General features: G+C 50.9%; 1 protein-coding gene across 3 annotated transcripts; it reads left to right on the top strand.

The window, feature by feature from the left end:
• Positions 1-2860: 2860 nt before the first annotated feature.
• On the top strand, positions 2861-19216 carry LOC102452218 (C->U-editing enzyme APOBEC-1-like). Of its 3 annotated transcripts, none has more exons than XM_089771624.1 (5): positions 2861-2964; positions 5474-5596; positions 5797-6197; positions 7027-7145; positions 18600-19216. In XM_089771624.1, coding segments are annotated over exons 2-5 (633 nt in total). In that variant the 5' UTR covers positions 2861-2964; positions 5474-5594; the 3' UTR covers positions 18711-19216. The 3 variants fall into 3 exon arrangements, with proteins under 3 accessions (XP_089627750.1, XP_075758112.2, XP_075758095.2); XM_075901997.2 differs by lacking the exon at positions 18600-19216 and adding an exon at positions 7964-10322 and having other exon boundaries at positions 2875-2964; positions 5474-5501; XM_075901980.2 differs by having other exon boundaries at positions 2881-2964; positions 5474-5501.
• The last annotated feature ends 1886 nt before the right edge of the window (positions 19217-21102 follow it).

Genomic DNA, 21102 nt, shown 5'->3' with positions numbered 1-21102 from the left:
CATTATCCCCGCTAATTCGAACTAGTGGGGTAGTGTAGACATACCCGAACTTTCTTTTATTAGTTTGAAGCCTGCTACCCATTCATTTCATTTGGTGTCCTCTAGTCCTTATATTATGGGAACTAATGAAGAACTTTTCTTTATGCACCCTCTCCACACCACTCATGATTTTATATATGGTTGTGACTATTTTATTCTACTATTTGATCTGAGGAAGTGAGTCCGGCCCACGAAAGCGCATAATCTAATAAACCATCTTGTTATTCTTTAAAGTGCTACATAGTCCTGTATTTTGCTTCATGATTTTATAGTCCTCTATCATATCCCCCCTCAGTTTCCTCTTTTCTAAGCTGAAAAGTCCCAGTCTCTTTAGACTCTCTTCATATGGGACCCGTTCCAAACCCCTAATCATTTTAGTTGCCCTTTTCTGAACCCTTTCCAAGGCCATAACATCTTTTTTGAGGTGAGGAGACCACGTTCGTACATTGTACTGAAGATATGGCATATCATAGTTTTATACTTCCCCTCCTCCTTCTTCCCCTGGCTTCCCCCTTCCAGCTCCCTCCTCCCAGGTTTCCCCCTCCCCTCTCCCACTCTCTCTCTTCCCCTCTCCCACCTCCTTTTCCCAGTCTCCCCAGAGGTTAATCCCCCCCCTCCCAGTTTTGTTAAATAAAGAGAGTTTCTATTTTTGAACTCACGTGTCCTTTATTTTTTACATCAGGAAGGGGGCCTAGGGAGGGGTAAATGGAAGGAGGTGAGGGAGGAATGGGGCACAAGCCCCCGATGGGGGGGACTGCGGTGGCTCTGCAGGCTCCTCAGGGTGGAAGCTCTCCTGCAGAGCCTCCTGGATCCTGACACCCCCCTGATTGACTCCCTCGGATGGCAGCCTGCGGCAAGTGCAGCCGGGATGATGGCCGAGTGCTGTGATGTGCCGAGTGTGGGCACACAGGGCACTCCAAGACAGGACTGCTTTGCTGTCCCTCATCAAGGTAGACAAGCAAGCTGGGAACCCTGAGAATTCTCTGTCCGGGGTGGGGATCCGGTCCCTTTAAGCACAGCCCTCGGCTAGCCTGAGGCAGCAGCTCCATACTCTAAGTCCTAACCTGATGCCCTGCTGGCACTGGTTCCGGGCAGCCTTAACTTCAGTTCAGGGTCCACTCAATGTGGACATGCTAGTTCGAATTAGCAAAATGCTCATTCAAATTAGTTTTAGGTCTAGATGCACCAGTTCGAATTAGCTTAGTTCGAATTAATTAATTCGAATTAAGTTAGTTCGAATTAGTGCTGTAGTGTAGACATACCCTTATTTACTTATGTGCAAGCTGCACCAAACCCACATCTTGGTTTAAATATTCAATCTGCCCTATGTTAGAAATACACTCTTCCCTAAGGGCATGTCTACACAGCAGGGCAAATGTCAAATTAAGCTATGCAACTTCAACTCTTATACAAGAGTTCTGACCTAACCAAGCACTATTTGTGGGACATTTTCAAGGACTGGTCCACCAAAGCCTCAGGAATTCTAATGGCTTTCATGCACCCCATTGTTGTTTTATTCTTGGTATATATTTCATTGTATTTATATACTTAAGCTAGTATACCAGATTGTTGGTTCAACAGGTCACCAAACTCCATCAGCAGTTTTTGGGGGGCTGCTGTCTGACGATCCTCATTATGATCAAATTATCAAGGGATGGGAATGTAACCAGTTGGATACGATTCCCCTCCATTCTTTTCACTGGCATCTAGCTGGCTGACCATACTCCTCTGCTTTCCCCTTTTCCTTGATTCTTGCGCTGCTCCTAAACCAGTAATAGATCACAGACTCTCTGCCCAGTTGCTCAGGCCAGCTGACAAGATCCATATGTAGGTTGCTTTCTACACATGTGCACCTGTACACATATGGACGCTATGGTGCCTCCAATCTGTGTGTTCTGAGGGCGGGGAAAATTTCAATGGTAGTTCTGGGCTTGGGTTGCTTTACCATGCATGGAGCAATGCCAGTTTTGTGGCAAAGGTTATATTTCTTCCCCTTCACTAAATATCATGTAGCTCCCTTCCATTCCCACCACTGCTCCACATGCCCATCACAAGTCCAATTTGTCACAGTGGGATAAAAGGGCTGTTTCAAGTTGGTGAGCAGCAAGTACATTTATTCCAAACATGATTAAATTTCATAATCTAAAGAAACAAGAAATGGAGGCACTGCATCTTAACTGTCTTGATGCTCATGCAAGGACATGACACTGACTTTTTTAGTCATCAGTTTCCCTTAAAGTTACATGAAGACTTTGGAGAGTTAAGCCACTGAATCAGTTTTTTATAAGAATGCTGCTGGAATCTCTTGTGTGAGCTTAAAATTGACATTTTGCTCTCAAAAAAGAGAAGGGTTAAAAGAAGAGGATCCTGGCTCAGCTTTTGTGATCAGGGGTTTTGTACCCCACTTATCTCCGAGAGGCTAGAAAAAGAGTATCTTCATATTCCTTAAAAGGGGGCACCGTCCTCACCCCTTCCGGCTTTCCATGCCTGTGTCATCTGACTGAATGCACACAATTTCTAGCAGTTTCTGTAATTAGCTTGAACACTTCAATTAAACAAAGCAACTAAAAACATCTGTGTAGAAGCTATTATTCTCCAAGCAGCATGTATATCAAAGTCCTTATAAATAGCTCTTCAAATTGAATAATTTGCAAGCAAATCTGAAATGACCAAATGTAAGAATACATTATGTAACTATTTTGTATCAGTTATGAGGTCTAGAGCTCAGCTTAGCCTCACTGGCTGTGTACAACTGGCTTCCACACTATCTATGTCTCCCAGTATGTCAGGGAGTCTCCTATTTACAAAAAGCTTTTATGTTTCTATTCTGAAAAATAGAAACTGAAAGGGAAGAAATGCACCTATAAAACAAACAACCTTGGAGGCTGTGGTTAGTGAAAGCCATGGCTGCCGGTTGGGACAGAGGTAAAGTAGTACCATTAATATGTGGGTGTGTGTTCATGTGTTTGCAAGTATACATATATGTGTGTGTATGTTTGAATACAATTTTTAGTTAATTTATGTTTGTTGATGTCTATATCAATGTATGGGTGAATATATCTGTTTGCATCTGTAGGGCATATATATGTATGCCTATCTGTACAGCTATTGTGGCTCTGTACATGAGAGATACATACATGGTAAACACATTAGAGTTGTTCTTTCTATGTGTTTTACATCTAAAATGTGTTTCTAGTTTCTGACTTAGCAAAGGAAAACAAGTTCACTGACAGTAAAATGATTTTGTTACATGAGTATTACAAGAATACTGTATGGCTACGTCTAAACTGGCATGATTTTCCAGAAATGCTTTTAACAGAAAAGTTTTCCATTAAAAGCATTTTTGGAAAAGAGTGTCTAGATTGGCACGGAGTTCGCATTATAACGATGCGCTTTTGTGGAAAAGCGTCCGTGCCAATCTAGATGCACTTTTCCGCAAAAAAGCCCCGATCGCCATTTTTGCGATCGGGGCTTTTTTGCGGAAAACAAATCTGGGCTGTATACACTGGCCCTTTTGCACAAAAGTTTTGCGCAAAAGGGACTTTTGCCCGAATGGGAGCAGCATAGTATTTCCGCCAAAAGCACTGATTTCTTACATGAGATCGTCAGTGCTTTTGCGGAAATTCAAGCGGCCAGTGTAGACAGCTGGCAAGTTTTTCCGGAAAAGTGGCTGATTTTCCAGAAAAATTGGCCAGTCTAGACACAGCCTATGTGTGTGATCACAGTTATAGCAACAATTTGTGATTACAGCTCATTGGCTCTTCTTTCCTAAAATAGGTCTTATTTTCCTGTCTGTATAGATGCTTGTGTGTGACTTGATGCCACCACCCTGCCCTTCCCAGATGAATGCCCTATCCTCTGGGCCATGCTAGAATGCACCCCTGTCTTACCTTTAGGGTGTCCCTTATGCTGCCTTCCACCCAGGCAGCCTGGGTGTGACATGTCCCTTTGTTCAGCAAGACTTGAACTGACCACCCTGCTCTCTGCAGGAAAATGCACTAATCCCCAGCCCAGGTTGGAACCCACCAGGTTACCTTTAGGGTGTCCCTTATCCCACCTTCCACTGGAGTGGCCTGGGTGTTGGCTGTAACATGTGCACATAATAAACTTAATGGCTATATTTGGGACCAGGATGATACCATATCACTTCTAAGTTCCTCAGGACACTGCACATTTGCAAGGAGCTTCAATAATCAGCAATATTGAATAGGAATTGTCCACTGAGAATGAAGAATTGTATGAACATGTGGTTCCAGGGAGGGTACATTGGAAGACCAAGACTTTAAATTAAATTAATGGAGATTGCCTATTTCCTTGAACTGGAAGGGACCTTGAAAGGTCACCAAGTCCAGTCCCCTGCATTTACAGCAGGACCAAGTACCATCCCTGACAAATTTTTACCCCAAATAGCTTCCATGAGGATTAAACTCACAACCCTGGGTTTAGCAGGTCAATGCTCAAACCACTGAGCTATCCCTCCCCCAATGGGGGGGGGGGAGGGGGCGGAGGAGTCAAAAAAGAACTAGATGCATTCCAGGCCCATATGCATGAATTTCTGTGTGTGTGTGTAAATGTGGACCACAAGGGTGTGAATGCACCCCTCATGGTCCTCCAAGTAAGCAGGAAAATCAGCCCCAGCCAGTCAGTGCATGGGAAAGGGAGGATCAGGCAGTACACTGCTACTGCCTTCCTCCTGCCTTGTCAGGGCATGCTTACTTGGGGGACCATGGAAGTGCTTTGACACCCTTCACATCCCCCCTTGTGGGCTGGCCTGCATCCATGGTGGTTAGATTCATCAATACTTATTAGTCAGGATGGGTAGGAATGGTGTCCCTAGCCTCTGTTTGTCAGAGACTGGAAATGAGTGACAGGAGAGAGATCATGTGATGATTCCCTGTTGTGTTCACTCCCTGGGGCATCTGGCCTATGGCCACTGCTGGAAGGCAAGATAGCAGGACCTTTGATCTGTCCCAGCATGGCTAGGGGGACAGGTAGTTCTTGAACCCAACGCCCTTCCTTCCCCAGGTGAATGCCCTATCTCCTAGCCATGCCAGAACCCACCTCACCACCAGGGCATCACTTGTCCTGCCTCCCTCCAGGTCAGCCTGAGTGTTGCTTGTCCCTTCACTCTGGGGTGGGGGTAGGAAGGTCTTGAACCCAAGGCTCTGCCCTCCCAAGGCAAAAGCCCTAGCCTCAAAGGAACCGACCCCACCACATTACCTTCAGGGCATCCTTTATCCCATCTCTACCCCAGCAGCCTGGCTGCTGCATGTCCCTTCACTCCTGGGTGGATTTGAACCCACCAGCCTGCCTTCCCTAGGCAAATCCCCTACAGCATGCTGGCACTCACCCCACCACTTTATCTTCGAGGCCATTCATGACTTGTCCTGTGTCTCACTCTGCGCACTGGGTAACTCTGTTCTCTTTCCTACAGCTCATGTGTCGAGAGGCATCACACAGGGGTGAGAATGGAAGCACTGTATCCAGTTGCACAAGATGTACAGTCTAAGAGGGAGCTGGGAAGATTCAGAACTTGATCCCTGCTCATCACTGGAATGTCAGATTTAACTCTTCATCTCCCTGCCTCTCTCTCTTCCCCCCTTGTTCTCTTAGTCTCCCTCTACCCTTCTGTGTTTTCCACTTTCAATCTACCTGTCACGCAGCTCCATAGCTATCATTTGGAACTGGCCGTGACTGGTGAGCTATCAAAGACAAAGCTGTGGTCAGTGACTACTTGGGATCTCTTTCATGTTTCAGGGGGAAGATAGAGCAGGAAACATATATAGACAGTTATGACCCAAGCGTCCTTCGAAGGGTGCAATACCTGCTCTATGAAGTCAAGTGGAGCAATAGCAGAAAGCTTACGCAGAGATGTTGTCATAGCACCCGCACCGAGCATGCTGAAATCTACTTCCTGGAAGATGTCTTTCATAGGCAAAGATATGATCCGTCTGACCACTGCTCCCTGACCTGGTACATGTCCTGGAGTCCCTGTGGGGAATGCTGCAAGGCAATCAGGGATTTCCTGAAGGAACAGCCTAATGTCAATCTGGTCATTTATGTAGCACGGATCTACTGGCACAAAGAAGAAAATAATCGCCAGGGTCTACGGAGCCTGGTGAACATTGGAGTGACCATCCGAATCATGGACCTCCCAGGTAATGACACATGGAGTTTGGGGGACAGGATGGGATAGAGATGGAACATGGGGCATTTTTCCTCTAAGTCTCTGGTTCCAGTTCAGCCCTGGTCACAGATGGCTCCACTGAGGTTGTAGAATGGATTAAGGAGTTTTTCTCTTCTAGGTCAGTGGTTCCAAGCAGGCTCCAAGTCTTGGGTGATATTGCAGTGGGACTCTGAGCTGACCACCTTGTCTCAGCAGAGAGGCTGAGGCGCAAGTCTGCCAGGAAGAGACAAGCCCCTTTGACTGCCAGAGGCGGTGGAAATCAGAGTGGGCCACTGGCGAGCCATGTTTCGTGGGTAGGGCTGGCCCGGCTCTGCCACTGTCTCTATTGGCCCATTCAGGGCGTAAGCAGGGAAGAGCAGCGGCGTCCGGCGCAGCCCACCTGCCATCTTGCAGCTCCATTGGAGAACAAAGCCTTGTAGTTAAAGGTCGGGGCAGCCTTTGCAGTTTTGGTTAATCTGACCCGAGAGTAAATCAGCTCAGCCAGTGCTACTTCTGCCCATCCTGAAGAAACAGACGATATTTTAGTCTCTGCTGCAAACAGAGTGGGCTTATCCCAGCTAAATGAGATTTTGCAGGGCTGGTGTAATGAGGCCTTCCCTGGACAGAAAGGAGGAACAGGCCAAGAGATCATGAGGCCCAAACCTGTCGTGTCCTGAGCTGGCACTGCCCAAGGGAGACCCAGAGGAATCGTTGCGCGTGGCTCACATTGGTCTTGCTCCCTTGAGACTGACTGAGCCGTGAGGACACTGAGTGCACTGACGTTTCCCTCCGCACGTGTCTGAATGGTTCCATTTCCCCAGTTTATAGCTACTGCTGGAGAACCTTTGTCTGTGATGAGGACAAGGATGAAGATTATTGGCCCAGGCACTTTGCTCCCTGGATTATGCTGTATTCCCTCGAGCTCCAGTCCATCCTTCAGGTCAGTAGAACTTCCGGGAGGGGACATTTGCATGAAGAAATGATCCAGAGTCACATGCAGAACTGGAGTCAGATTAAGATTTACTGGGGCCTTGGGCACAAAGACGATGTGGGCCCCACCTTTGCCTCAGGGTCCCAGTCCCCTGCTCCTCCCCTTCTCTGAACTCCTTCCCCTCTGACCTGGCCAGAAACTGGGCCTTGGTCTGACCTGCCCATGGAGCCCAAACTGCTCTGGGGAGCCCCAGACCTTTGTCTTGCCCTGGGTGGTGTATCCTGTGGTGGCAGGACCATAGGCTGGGGGCTGCTCTCAGGCTGCTCTCAGAAACCCCGACCCTCCTCCCAGGACAGGTGGAGGACCTGGGTCTCCCCACAGCTGCCCAGGCTCCCTAAAGGATTCTTACTGTAGGCTAGTGCAGCAGTCCCCAAACTGTGGGGCGCACCACCCTCGGGGGACATGGAGGAATCCTCAGGGGGATGCAGTAGGGTCTGGGTCAGAGGCGTAGCAAGAGTGTTATGTGCCCTGGGACAAAGACAAAATTTGCACCCTCCAATCATTTGTTACTATTTATCTGTTACTAGCTGGACTTACCCAGCATTGCTCAAGAAACTGGAGGAAGAAAATTTAGAAAATTTAGGAAAGGAGGGGACCCTGAGCCAGGGGACCCCCAGAGCCACAGACCCTGGGGGCTGATAGCTCCTGGCCCACACCTGACCCTCTGAGAGTAGCAGGACCCTCCTCCCCCCAGGTCTGAGCAGCCAGCCCCCAGGAGAACAGTACATAGTCATGCGGCCAGTAGCAAGGGGACTTCTCTTTGTAAGGTTGCCTCAGGGATCCACCTGCCCTGCCTTGGCAAGCAAAAGCTCAGAGCTCACATCTAACGCCGATGGCTGGAACCAGGCACAGAAGAGCCCCACTCACAGTACGAACAGCAGCCAGCTGGCTTCACAGCAGTGTAACACATCGAGGTGTGGAAGAAAACACGGTCCTCACTCTGAGTTTAGTAAGCAACAAGCCAGAGGCCATTTATTTTGTGCAATTGCAAGAGAAGCTGTGACAAACCTAGACAGAGTTGTCATGATGTTATATAGGCAGCAGGTACATAAGATTTCCTTATCAGAGTGGGTGCAACAGTCTCTGGGGTCCAGGGAGTCCCTCACACCTTCAGAATAAGCGATGCCCTCAACTCTAACTATATGCCCCTGCTTTGGTACAGGCAGGGAGGTTACCATTCTGGCTAGTAAGGAATGCCCAGAGGAGCTATGTCATGATCATGAGGGTTAGCCAGCAGCCTGGGGACTAGGGGGTTAACTATGTCCCTTACCTAGCCAGGTGGAGTGGCCAATAGGAACATAGGTAGGAATTTCAAACTGGGACAAAGGAATTTTTGGTTTTTCCCTCCTTTGTTTGGGGCAGTTTTCTCCAGCAAACGAGAGCAAAGGCAAAAGGTTATACTATGGCCTGTCCAAGTGGGCCTCTGGGTCCACATAGATTCTCTACTTCCCCACTCTCATGGATGAGTACAGGGAAGATGGGGACTCACCACCTGCATAATGGCTGGATGAACTCGGACATCCAATAGATCAATTACAATTCCCTGGATAGTAGTGGATAAAGCTTGCTCTATTCTCCAACACTGGTCTTTTAATTCCTTTAATTTAGTCTCATTAATTAACAATCCAGTTAGTCTCTGGTCCAAATATCTGGTTATGTCTAGTGAAGTGTACACAGAGCTGGACAAATCCTTCAAACTGTGTAGGATTAATTGGTTGGCTTGGCTGGTATCTAGGCCTCCACAGGCATTGGATATTACTGACAGAGTTCCCAGGCCCAAACCAGCCTGCAATGGTATCTGCTAAGCCCGTTGTTGCCGAATCAGGTGCTTGCCAATTTGATTATCCAATCTGGTACACTGCTGGTCTATACCCTGTAGGGCAATGAGGACCTCGACCAATAAGTGTGGAACATCAACAAGGTGAGGACTGGCAACACTGGTCCTATCATTACCAGCCCTGATTCTGGGACAGGGGTCTGTTCGGGGCATGACACACATTCGGGAGGTTCTATTTTGTCCTTGCAGATCTGGTTAATAATATCCAAATGAGGGCAAGTTAGCGATGGCCATTGTTTAACAAATGAGTGCCACACCTCGGGGGTTACCTTTGTCTGGGCTTTAAGTGGTAAGCTCCAGTGGGAATCCGTAGGTCCAACTTCAATGGCCTGATGTTAGAGTTAGCTTCTTTCCCCGCAATATCCCATACAAACTCTAACAAGGAGGACTGTGTATTCTTTGTCCTCGTAGTGTCTGTGTTGTTACAATAAGCAAAATAATTATGTGTGAATGAGGCCCAAGGCTTTGTATTCCCCACTGCTATTAGTGTGTATTTGTCCTCCTATGTATGTGACTTGAAGTCAGGTTACATTGACTGGAGTCACTGTTTATTGTATGGGGGAACATCATGGTTCTAGGATGTTTTAATTATTAATGGGAACCCATGTAATTCCATGATTCTTGAGGCCTTTTAAGGCATCAGGCACCTGTGAGTAGCAGGGCAAGTGGCTATTATTGAAATGGTGGGGTTACTACTTTCCTCATCGTTGTGGGCATCTGTGCATGGGCTTTATTCAAATATTCTGATGTCCCACTTGCCTGTGTTGTTTTACTTACAGATTTCTTGTTATCTCTGGCCAAACCACTTTCATGGTTAGTGTGCAAGCTGCAAAAGCTAAATATTTCTTTAGTGTGGCAATTAAAGCAAAGTGAACCCAGTGGAGGGGGATTGGTACCCCACTCAGAGTCCTCCTTTTCACATGGCATACTTCTTGCTCCCTTCCTTCAAGCTCCATAGGAGTAGCAGGAGCAGGAACAGCCTTAAGGCTACCTTCCTTTTTTGTTCACCTGTGGAGACGTTGTTAACATTCCCCTAGCTTAAACAATTACCATGCTATTACCCTTTCACTAAAATCAGAGGGTATGTCTACACTACCCCGCTAGTGCGAACTAGCGGGGTAATGTATGCATACCGAACGTGCAAATGAAGCCCGGGATTTGAATTTCCCGGGCTTTATTTGCATAAGCCGGCCGGCGCCATTTTTAAATGCCGGCTTGTTCGAACCCCATGCCGCGCGGCTACACGCGGCACGGACTAGATAGTTCGGACTAGCAAGCCATTCCGAACTATCTGTACGCCTTGGCCATTTAAAAATGGCACCGGCCGGCTTATGCAAATAAAGCCCGGGAAATTCAAATCCCGGGCTTCATTTGCACGTTCGGTATGCATACATTACCCCGCTAGTTCGCACTAGCGGGGTAGTGTAGACATACCCAGAGTTGCCAATTGATTGGGCCCAATTATTAATTTTGACTGGAGTTTAAACTCATGCTTTGTTTAAACTCATGCTTCTACCTTACTTAAAATAGCCTTTCAGGAAAAAAAAACAATTTTCTACACACAGTTTTTTTTTATCAGCCTGATGTTACGCAATGGTATGCTTTTATTTTGTAAACCAGTTTCAAAGGGTTTGGATGAGTTACTTCATTGTTCAATTATTAAGTTAAAGGTGGCATGCCTCAGTTTCCCTCTTGTACCGCAGATCACGGTTTTAACGTGTGAAGCTTCAAATTATTCACGGGTAGTACTGAGAGGCTTTATTACTATAGAAAATTTCCTTAGTACTATGTGTTTGCCAGTTACTGTTCCAGTGAGCAAAAAGGTTCTCTTTTCCTGAAAATAATCATATACAATGTTACAGGATTACTTATGGGGACAGTGGGTTTTATATTCCTTTGAAATAGACAAGCAGCTTTGGATCATACAACTTTGGATCTGAAAGCAAGCCAAAAAGTATTATCAACTCAGCCTTGAACAGAGACACAGTGAAGTTCCTGAGCTTGGATTCTTAAAATAATTATTTGTTTTCTTAGAGACCAAACCCGGCCCCTCCTCCCTGCTCTGCAGCAGGCACACGGATTTCTTCTGCTCGGATAAGCCCAGCAAGTAGAGCAGAAAGGCTGGCCGGCTTTGGTTTTGGTTTCTGGAGGGGGGGGTGGCAGGTGGGGAGCGACCCCAGGTGGAGGAGAGGTTACACGCGGGAGGGGTGCCCCAGCTCGTGCCCGGGGCTTCAGGTGCCATGGGGAGCAGGGCAGGTGCCCAAGCCATTGTGCCCATAGGGGTGGGGGTACTGAGTACCAGCGGGAGGCGGAGGGGAAGAGGGTCGGTTATGTAACCTTGCGGGGGGAGGGGATGAGTCCCGGGAGGCCACATGAGGGAGGGGCCCCCCAGCTCATGCCCGGGGCCGCAGATGTTGCGGGGGGACAGAGCGGGACCCAGATCAGGTCCAAAAGTACCTTAAAACCTTATCCTGGATAAAAGGTTATCCCATGCAAAGTTTGAATGTGGTATCTCTTCTAGGGTGTGACTAGACTACATGGTTCTGTCGACAGAGCCATGTAGATGAGGCAGGACAACAAAGGGAAATGAAGCATCGATTTAAATAATTGCCGCTTCATTTAAATAAAAATGGCCACCGTGTTGTGCTGATCAGCTGTTTGTTGGCAAAGCGCAGCAGCCTAGACGGGGATCTGCCGACCCCAGAGCCCTTTGTCGGCAGATCCTGTAACCCAAAGCCATTTTGATTTAAATGAAGCGGCGATTATTTAAATTGCCACTTCATTTCCCTTTTTCAAGTAAACTAATCTACATGGCTCTGTCGACGGAGCCATGTAGTTTAGACGTACCCATAGTGTCCAAGTTATTAGCACACAAACTTACAAATATTTTCCTATATATATTAGATAGGGTGGTACTTGGACAGATGTGGTGGAAGAAAATCAGATTCTCTGTCTCGTGTGGGACACAGTCTGGCTAGGGAGGTGGCAGGTGAAGGGTGGGGCAGGGCGGATCAGGGTGCTGTCCATGTGGGGCACAGGCTGACATTTAAAGAGGTGGCAGGGGAAGGGTGAGGCACAGGCCAGCAGTTAGGGAGGTGGCGGGAAAGGGGGTGGCAGTGTGCAAAAGAGCCGACCCCACTCTCCCTTCCTCCTTCTCTCTCTCCCCCCTTTGTGACTGGCCTGGTGCCGGTTTTAACCATCAGCGCCCTTTTCCACCCTGGCATCCCTGCCAGCGCCCCTGCTCTCCCCGGGTCCACTTGCGCACCAGTTTGCACGCCAGCTAAGGCGCGCCTGCTCAGTGAGGGTGGTCCTCCACATGCCACCTCTGCACAAGTGCCACAGGCCCAGAACAGTGGCAGCCTGGGAGTGCATTGCCGCCACCAAAGCTAGTTTCGGGGGAGGGTGGGAGTGAGGCCCCTATCACACCCTCCCACAGTACCTTAAAACCTTCTCCTGGAGGAAAGGTTATCCCATGCAAAGTTTGGTTGCAGTAGCTCTTATATTGTCCAAGTTATTAGAGCACAAACATACAAATATTCTCCTTTATATAGTAGATTTATTTCTGTCAGCAAAAAATAAAAACATACATTTAAAAAAGAACAAAATACTTCTAATATCCACTGATACTGGGATCAGTTAGTAGATCATAATTACAGACAAATATCAATCATAGTTTTTGTGTTTTACATTCTGTTAAATAATTTTTTCCTTTTAATTTGTTTGTATCCCGTTCTCATTAGGATCATGTCTTTTACATAAAAAATGTCAAATGCTTACAATATGTAAGTATTATAATACACAAGAGAAATAAATGTTACACAACCTAAGTATGAATTTAATCACTATATTTCAATCAAGCATTTAAAACCACTGTTATAGCAGATGAGTAACTCAGGGTATGTCTACACTAGAAAGTTAGTTCGAACTAACGGACGTTAGTTCGAACTAACTTTCCTATGCGCTACACTAGCGCTCCGTTAGTTCGAACTTAATTCGAACTAACGGAGCGCTTAGTTCGAACTAGGTAAACCTCATTTTACGAGGACTAACGCCTAGTTCGAACTAGCTAGTTCGAACTAAGGGCTGTGTAGCCCTTTAGTTCGAACTAGTGGGAGGCTAAGGCTTCCCAGGTTTCCCTGGTGGCCACTCTGGCCAACACCAGGGAAACTCTATTGCCCCCCTCCCGGCCCCGGAGCCCTTAAAGGGCCACGGGCTGGCTACTCACTTTGTGCCAGTTGCAAGGCTGCCAGCACCCGTGCCTGCACAGCCTGCACCTGCCACACCATGAGCCAGCCATCCGAGGGCTCCCAGCCCTCCACTGCTCCCCACGACCAGCCTGGCGGCTCCCGGGAGCCTGCCCGGGGGCGCACAAGGCGGGCGCCCGCCTGGTCAAGTGCGGAGATCGTGGACCTCATCGAGGTTTGGGGGGAAGCCTCAAATGTCCACGATCTCCGCACTAGCCACCGGAACGCGGCCGTCTATGGACGCATGGCTGCCAGCCTGGCCGCCAGGGGCCACCAGCGCAGCCGGGAGCAGGTGCGCTGCAAGATTAAAGACTTGCGGCAGTCCTACTCCCGGGCCTGCCTGCCAGGGGCTGACCCGGAGGCCTGCCCCCACTTCCATGCCCTGGACCGCATCCTGGGGCCTCATGCCGTCCCTGCCCCCCGGGACGTGATTGACCCCGGGGCAGAGGGACCGCTCCTGGACACCGAGGAGGAGCAAGAGGGCTCTGAGAGCCAGGAGCCTGCTGCCAGCCTTCCCAGGACCCGGGACCCCCGAGGCACCCCACAGAGCCGCTCGCCTGCATCATCAGAGGCCGGGGAGGCGTCCACCTGTGAGTACCCTCGTGTTCCCCTTATGTGTACGGGGGGCTGGGGCGAGAGGGAGCCCCGGGACCGTGCGCCTGGGCCTTGCCCACCACGGAGCAGCAGCTGGGGATCCTGCAGGGGCCCTGGCCTTGCAGAGGGGAGCTGGGTTTCACACACCTGGGCCCCTGGGGTAATTGACCGCTGGTCTTCTTGCACCACAGCTGCAGCACCGGGGACTGCAGGGCGCACCACACCGCCTGCAGCAGCCGCCCGCGCCCGGGCAAGCAGGACAGCCAGGAACCAGGAGGACTACCAGAGGCGGCATCTCCGGTTCCTGGACCGACAGCTCCGTCTCCAGGACCACTGGGTCCAGGAGGACCTCAGGCTGCGCCAGAGGAGTCTGGAGGCCCTGGAGGAGCAGGGCCGTGCCCTGCGAGGCCACCTCCAGAGCCTGCTAGACCGCTTTCCATTTCCTCCTCCCCCTGCTCCCCCTCTTGCTCCCCCTCTTGCTCCCCCTGCTCCCCCTCTTGCTCCCCCTCTTGCTCCTCCTGCTCCCCCTCTTGCTCCCCCTCTTGCTCCTCCTGCTCCTCCTGCTCCTCCTGCTTCCGCTCCTGCTTCCTCCACACCCCCTGTCCTCTCTGCCCCCCCCTCCACAACCATTCCCCACCGACGCCCCCGGACCCGCAGTGTGGCGAGACGGGAGAGGCACCCAGACTCCCACCCCTGAGCTTTCCTTTCCCTTCCTCCCTTCCCTCCCCTCCCCTTCCAGCTCCCTCGTCCCAGGTTTCCCCCTCCCTTCTCCCACCTTCATTCCTCCCTCCCCCACCCCAGTTCTCTGAAATAAACAGACGTTTTTGTTTGAAAAACAGGTGTCTTTATTGTACAGTAGCTAGGGAGGGGAAAGGGGAAGGGGGGGGGTAGGGTGGAAGAAGGCCCCGGTGGGGCATGCAGGGAGAGGTCAGTCCTCCTCCTCCTCCACCTGGAAGCTCTCCCGCAGGGCTTCCCGGATCCGGATGGCCCCCCGCTGGGCTTCCCGGACGGCGGCGGTGCGGGGCTGACCGTAGTGTCCAGCCATGCGGTCAGCCTCAGCCATCCAGGCTGGCAAGAAAGCCTCCCCCTTCCGCTCACACAAATTGTGGAGCACACAACATGCCGCCACCACGGGAGGGATGTTGTGCTCGGCCAGGTCCAGACGGGTGAGGAGGCATCGAAAGCGGGCTTTCAGTCGCCCGAAGGCCCCCTCCACCACGATGCGGGCCCTGCTCAGCCTGTTATTGAAGGCCTGGCGGGAGGGATTGAGGTGTCCCGTGTAGGGCTTCATGAGCCAGGGCTGCAGTGGGTAGGCGGCATCCCCCACCAGGCAGACGGGCATGTCCACGTCCCCGACCCTGATGTGGCGGTCGGGGAAGAAGGTCCCGTCCTGCAGCCGCTGGCACACGGAGGAGTTCCGGTACACCCGGGCGTCGTGTGCTTTGCCGGACCAGCCCACATTTATGTCCGTCAACTGTCCCCGGTGGTCACATACGGCCTGCAGGATGACGGAGAAGTACCCCTTGCGGTTCACGTACCGGGACGCCTGGTGTTCCGGGGCACGGATGGGGATGTGCGTCCCGTCGATGGCCCCCCCGCAGTTGGGGAAGCCGAGGGCGCCGAATCCCCGGATGACGGCATCCGGGTCGGCGAGGCGGACCACCCTGCGGAGCAGCACCCGGTTGATGGCCTTGACCACCTGCGGAGAGAGACACAGCAAAGCGTCAATCAGTGGGGCGCCCGGGTGGCTGGGAGCGTGCGTGCCCTGGCAGTGCCCCGCGCCCCACTCCCGGAAGCAACCCCCCTGGCGGTGTGTAGTACGGCCGGGACAGCCCGACCCCTCCGGTGCGGGGCGCTTTCGCCTCCTCCCGCCCCCCCCTTTGTCCCTGGGGCGGCCCATCCCCTCCTCGCAGCCCCCCTGCCCCCCGGCTCGGTGGCCGACGAGCGCCGTACCTGCATGAGCACTGCTCCGACAGTGGATCTCCCCACGCCGAACTGGTTCCCGACGGATCGGTAGCTGTCCGGCGTGGAGAGCTTCCAGAGGGCGATGGCCACCCGCTTCTGGAGGGGGATGGCGGGCCTCATGCGAGTGTCCCTTCTTTGCAGGGCAGGGGCGAGCCACTCGCAGAGCTCCAGGAAGGTGTCCCTCCTCATCCTAAAGTTCTGGGTCCACTGTCGGTCGTCCCAGCGCTCCAGGACGATGCGGTCCCACCAGTCGCTGCTGGTGTCCAGACGCCAGATGCGGCGGGGCACGCCGGTGCCGGGGCGCCGCCGCGGCTCCTCCACGGCCCCCAGGGCGGCCAGGCGGAGAGGCAGGGGGCTGACGTTCCCCAGGTGGTGCCAGGCAGCCTCGAGCCATTGCTGGCAGGCTTGCAGCAGCAAGTCCAGAACGTGCACCAGAAGGTGCAGGGCGAGCCGTGGCTCCATGTTGCCACCTGCGGCGGCCCCCCCGAAGGGAAGCACCGACACAGACGGGCACAGAGACCGACGCTTTGCTGTCCCTCGGCGAGGTTGGCAAGCAAGCAGGAAAAGCTGAGAACCGGCTGTCCAGGGGGGGTCCCTTTAAGCACGAGCCTCAGATAGCCTCAGACAGCAGCCACACAAAGCAACTGCTGACCTGATGCCCTGCCAGAACCGGTTTCAGCTGCCCTTAAATGCCCCCCTGCGTCCAATCAGTGTGGACGCGCTAGTTCGAACTAGCAAAACGCTAGTTCGAACTAGTTTTTAGTTCTAGATGCGCTAGTTCGAACTAGCTTAGTTCGAATTAACTAATTCGAACTAAGTTAGTTCGAACTAGCGCTGTAGTGTAGACGTACCCTCATTGCTTTAATGAATAAAAGGAAACATTTTGAGCGTATCAGATTTATTGTAAACAATCTATAATGCTTCCTAACTGCCTAGTTACTTACCTAGTTAACCTAGTTGGTTTTCATACTATCGCACAGTAATAAACTACATCACAGTTATGAATGTAAGAGATTAATTTACATGTTAAAATAACACACAGAAAAACTTTTAAATAAAACTAACACACAGCACAAGAATTGCCCTCACTTTTTTGAAGGCACTTGAAGCAATAAAGCTGAGGTTGCACTTTCTGTCTGCCATGAGGACTTTTTCCTTCAGGCTGCCGTGAGATTCTATCCTGAAGTAAAGGAGAGAGGTCTCTCTGAGCTGCTCTTCCAAATTTCACACAAGCCATTCAACTGAAGCCATAGATGTCAAAATTCAAGGCCAGCCTTGCCTTTGGCAGACTGCCTCGCCAGGTGTTCACAATCACAACATCTGAACACAAATAAGACTTTTAGCTGACAAAACTGTGTTAATCCCAAGTCTCTGCTATGACTGGGAGATGTGGATGACCTATAGAAAACACCAGCATTTTCTTTGGAAAAGCCACAACAAAACATGGGGGTATCAATCACTTCAGTAATGCCATCTCCTTTAGAATTGGGGCCCTGATTATCCAGCACCAGCTGAGGTAGAGCAGGGACTGTGTGCACATGTCTGATATATTTTTAGCAAAACTGCTACCTGCCCAACTCACCAAAGGAGAAAGGAAACAGGGAGGCCAAAAGGAATGATATAGAGCAGTGTTTCTCAAACTTTTTTTTATAAAGTACCCCTTTAAAAACATTGTAAGTACCCCCAATGCACCCACCCCTCCCCCAGAGCCAGGCACCCCCAGCCCTGTCCCCCCCCCTCCCCCGCTCTAATGCAATGCACCCACCCTTCCCGCAGACCCAGACACCGGAGGTACAGGTAAACCTACCTTTGAAGTGTCCGTTCCTGCCGCCCAGCCCTGCCTCAGAGGCTTGATTAGACAGGGTGCATGTGGCCCGCCAGCGTTGGGCTCACCATGACGCATGGGCTGTGTACTCTGCCCCCAACCCAGCACCCCCCTAGCTTGGCACCCTGGGACAACTGCCCCCCCTTCTACTCTCCTCGCTATGCCTCAGGTCTGGGTCAGCTCCCGCAGGGCATGGGCAGGGAGCACCACCCAGTACTGCTGAGCCCCTGCCACACCTCTAACCCCTCTCCTGATTGTGGCCCCTTGTCCTGTCATGGTTCCCTGCTCCTGCTTCCTGTGACTGCAAAAGTGCGAGGAGCCCTGGCCCATGGTAACCCTATGTCCCCTTTTGGCCCCGAAGATCCCAACGCTTTGGGCAGAACTGGGCGTTTGTCATCTTTGCTCTTGTCAACTGAGCAGCAGCTGCCAAGTGCAAATGGGAAAATGCCCGGTTTTGCCAAAGAAGAGCTCAGGATGGGGGTGAGTCGGGGAGGGAGCTCAAGCCAACTCTGCAAGGGAGAGGTGGGGGCTGGGGAGAGTGGCTTGGGACTGGTCCGTGAGAGGTGGGCAACAGGAGCTGGGGCCAGTTCTGCAGAGCCAATCACCTCCCTCAGCATGGAGGAGAGGGAGAGGAATTCAGTCTTCCTACTTCAGCTCCACCTTCCAGTGTCACTGTGGCCTGGTCTCTGGGAGGGAGTCAAGGAGCAGGGAGGAGGAACATGGCTGAGGGTTGGGGGCGTGGGGGAGCAGGAAGTGGTGCTAGAGTTCAAGAGCATCAGCTGGAGCCCCAAATTTCCTGGAAACCCCTTTGTAATTTGCCCTGTTCTGTACGAGATTCTTGCCATGTCCATTAAATCCCAGAGTGAGTCTAGAGTGAAAATGTTCAGCTGCCAACAACCAGAAAAGAAATTAACGCCAGCTCTTGCTTTTCTCACCAGAACATGCCCTCTTGCTTAGCGATTTCAACAGATGAGAACCAGACTCCAATTTTCAGCCTATGTGTAGAAGACGATCAACAGAAAAGAGCACTCACAGCAGCCTATCCCTGAAAGCACCAGCGTCCTGGCCCCGCAACCAATCAGCATCTGGAAGCCACGAGTGTATTGGACCAGATTGTCATGGGAAAGGGATGTTGATAGAACACCAGTGTATTTAATCATTTCAGTTTGATTTAGTTACTCATAGCCATTTCCTTCCCTGTTGGTAGCCTTTTGAAAAGTGAATCATGTTTAAATGCTTAATGTTGGCTAGTGACTGGTCATGTTCACCTCTGTGACCCAGTGTACCAGTGTATCCCCTCACACTTCACCCAAACGTATCTTGCTGATTCTGCACCCAGTGCTGTTTCACTAAATGAGCATAATCCTGTATGGTTTGCTTGTGCAAGCAGTTTATAAGGAACAAATTCATGATTCATTTACATATATAGCGACTATAGAGAGGATTTATTCTCTGGGATTATTTCTCTGGTTTATTTTTGTCTTGAAAAATTTCTAGGCTTTACTTTCTGTGTCATTTCTGAAGATAACATTTAAATAAATTATCTATAATGTAAGGAAGCCCTGTCTTTGTTCATTTTCAAAATGTAAGTCATGTGGTACTGCTGAATAAAGCCTAGTCAATGCTAACGTAAGACTGGTCCAATGTAAGACATCACAAACTGTACTAATTGGGTGAGGCTGGAGGAAGAGTTTGGTGATCATGCTTAAAATGAAAAAAACCTTCCAAACATTAGCTATTTGAGCACATAACATTCCTAAGCCCTCCCCTGGGCTTCATACTCTCCATGTTGCCTTTCTTTGTGAGAGCTTAGAAGTGGATCTCATCCCATACACCTCAGATATATGCAGACTTGAACGTGCATTTATACCGAGAAAATACAGCGCTAGGCAAGGAGAGCCAGTCCTTGCAGAGCATCTTCCCAGCCGGTATAGCCCTCCTAGACTCTCCCAACAGACAGATGCTGAGGTTAGGGAGCTCCCTGTTATTCCACTCTGCCAGCAGGGGGTGATGAGGATTGAAAAGCAGACGACTCAGAGCAACTACACACACACACTTCTCTTTTCTGCTACCTCTCCATGCTAGGATGACATCTGCCAAGGGAGAGCATTGACAAGTTTTAAGGTGCTGAGGACCCCACTTCATGTCCTGCAGATTTTCCCACAGAAGTGACAAGTGTAATCTTGAAGGAGACCTAGTTGGTGGCTGGATTGTGGTGCCCTTTCTTTTCTCTTTTGTCGCTTCTCTGTGTCATGCACACACCTGTTCTCCTCCAAAGGAGTGGTGGCTTGGTGTATGGTATTGGCAACACTGTACACAGTGACCAGCCCAACAGAAATAGTGTTTTATGATGTTCACTTCTTCACTTCACTTGGTGTTGGCTGTGGTGGCAATGCTGCTGTTAGGATCCTCAGACACTTTCTGAGGCAGCGCTGTTGGAACCATTCCACAGCTTGAGATGTCACCTGTAGTTTACCCAGGTCTCACACCTGTAGAGAAGGGTGGCATTGGTAATTACCTTGTAAACCAAGATCTTGGTGCCTGTTTGCAGGGTGTTCACCTTGGGAGGGCACGATGAGGGGTTCAAGACCCACCCACCCCCACCCTGGATGTCTGGATGGAGGTGGGATAAGTGACACCATGAAGGTAAGGTGGTGGGGTGGATTCCATCATGCGATAGGGGGCTCACCTGGGGAGCACAGGGTGGTGGGTTCAAGATTGGCCAGCCGGCCAGGTGGTAGCGGGATAAGGGACACCCCAAAAGTAAGTTGGTGGGGTGGGTTCTAGCATGGGCTAAGGGATCGGATGTTCACCTGGGGAATGTAGGGTGGTGGGTTCAAACAACCCCCCACCCTCCTCAGGGAGCAAAGGGGCATGCAACATGCAGGCTGCCTGAGTGCAAGCAGGATAAGGGAGGCCTTGAAGGTGTGGTGATTCTAACATGGGTTGGGGAGGGCAGGGTTGTGGGTTCAAATCCTGTCCTGGGGTGTGAAGAGACAGGCAACACTCTGGCTGACCCTGAGGGAGGTGGATAAGGGATGCCCTGATGGTAAGGTGGGGGGAGGTGTTCTAGTTAGGGTGCTAGGGCATTCACCTCTGGAGTGTAGGGTGGCAGGTTCAAGACCTGCTCCTCCTCCCTTCCCCCCCCCCCCCAGCTGCCAGGGTGGAGATGAGATAAGGGACATAGGGAAGGGAAGGGGTGGTGCGGTGGGTTCTGGTGTGGCCCAGGGGATAGGTCACTTGCCTGAGGAGTGGAAGGTAGAGGGTGGTGGTTAAAAACCTGCTCCCGGGAGATGATGTGACTTCCAACGTCCACTCCCTACCCTGGTTAGAAGGTGGGGTCAGGGATGCTGTGAAGGTAAATTAAATTGGTGGGGTGGGCTCTGGGAAGGGCAGGATGGAGGGTTCAAGTCCTGCCCCTCCCCCAGGTTGGAAAGGACA

The sequence above is a fragment of the Pelodiscus sinensis genome, chromosome 1, assembly GCF_052426305.1.
Source record: "Pelodiscus sinensis isolate ZL-2025 chromosome 1, ASM5242630v1, whole genome shotgun sequence".
Lineage (NCBI taxonomy): Eukaryota > Metazoa > Chordata > Testudines > Trionychidae > Pelodiscus > Pelodiscus sinensis.
The sequence above is the reverse complement of the archived record's forward strand: the minus strand, read 5'-3'. Positions and strand labels throughout refer to the sequence as shown.

Excerpts from the sequence above, each read along its gene's own strand:
- LOC102452218 (XM_075901980.2), top strand. The coding sequence starts at position 2,943 with ATGGCTGCCGGTTGGGACAGAG. Across the intron at positions 2,965-5,473 it reads GGCTGCCGGTTGGGACAGAG|CTCATGTGTCGAGAGGCATC; the intron begins GTAAAGTAGTAC and ends TCTTTCCTACAG. Across the intron at positions 6,198-7,026 it reads CCGAATCATGGACCTCCCAG|TTTATAGCTACTGCTGGAGA; the intron begins GTAATGACACAT and ends CCATTTCCCCAG.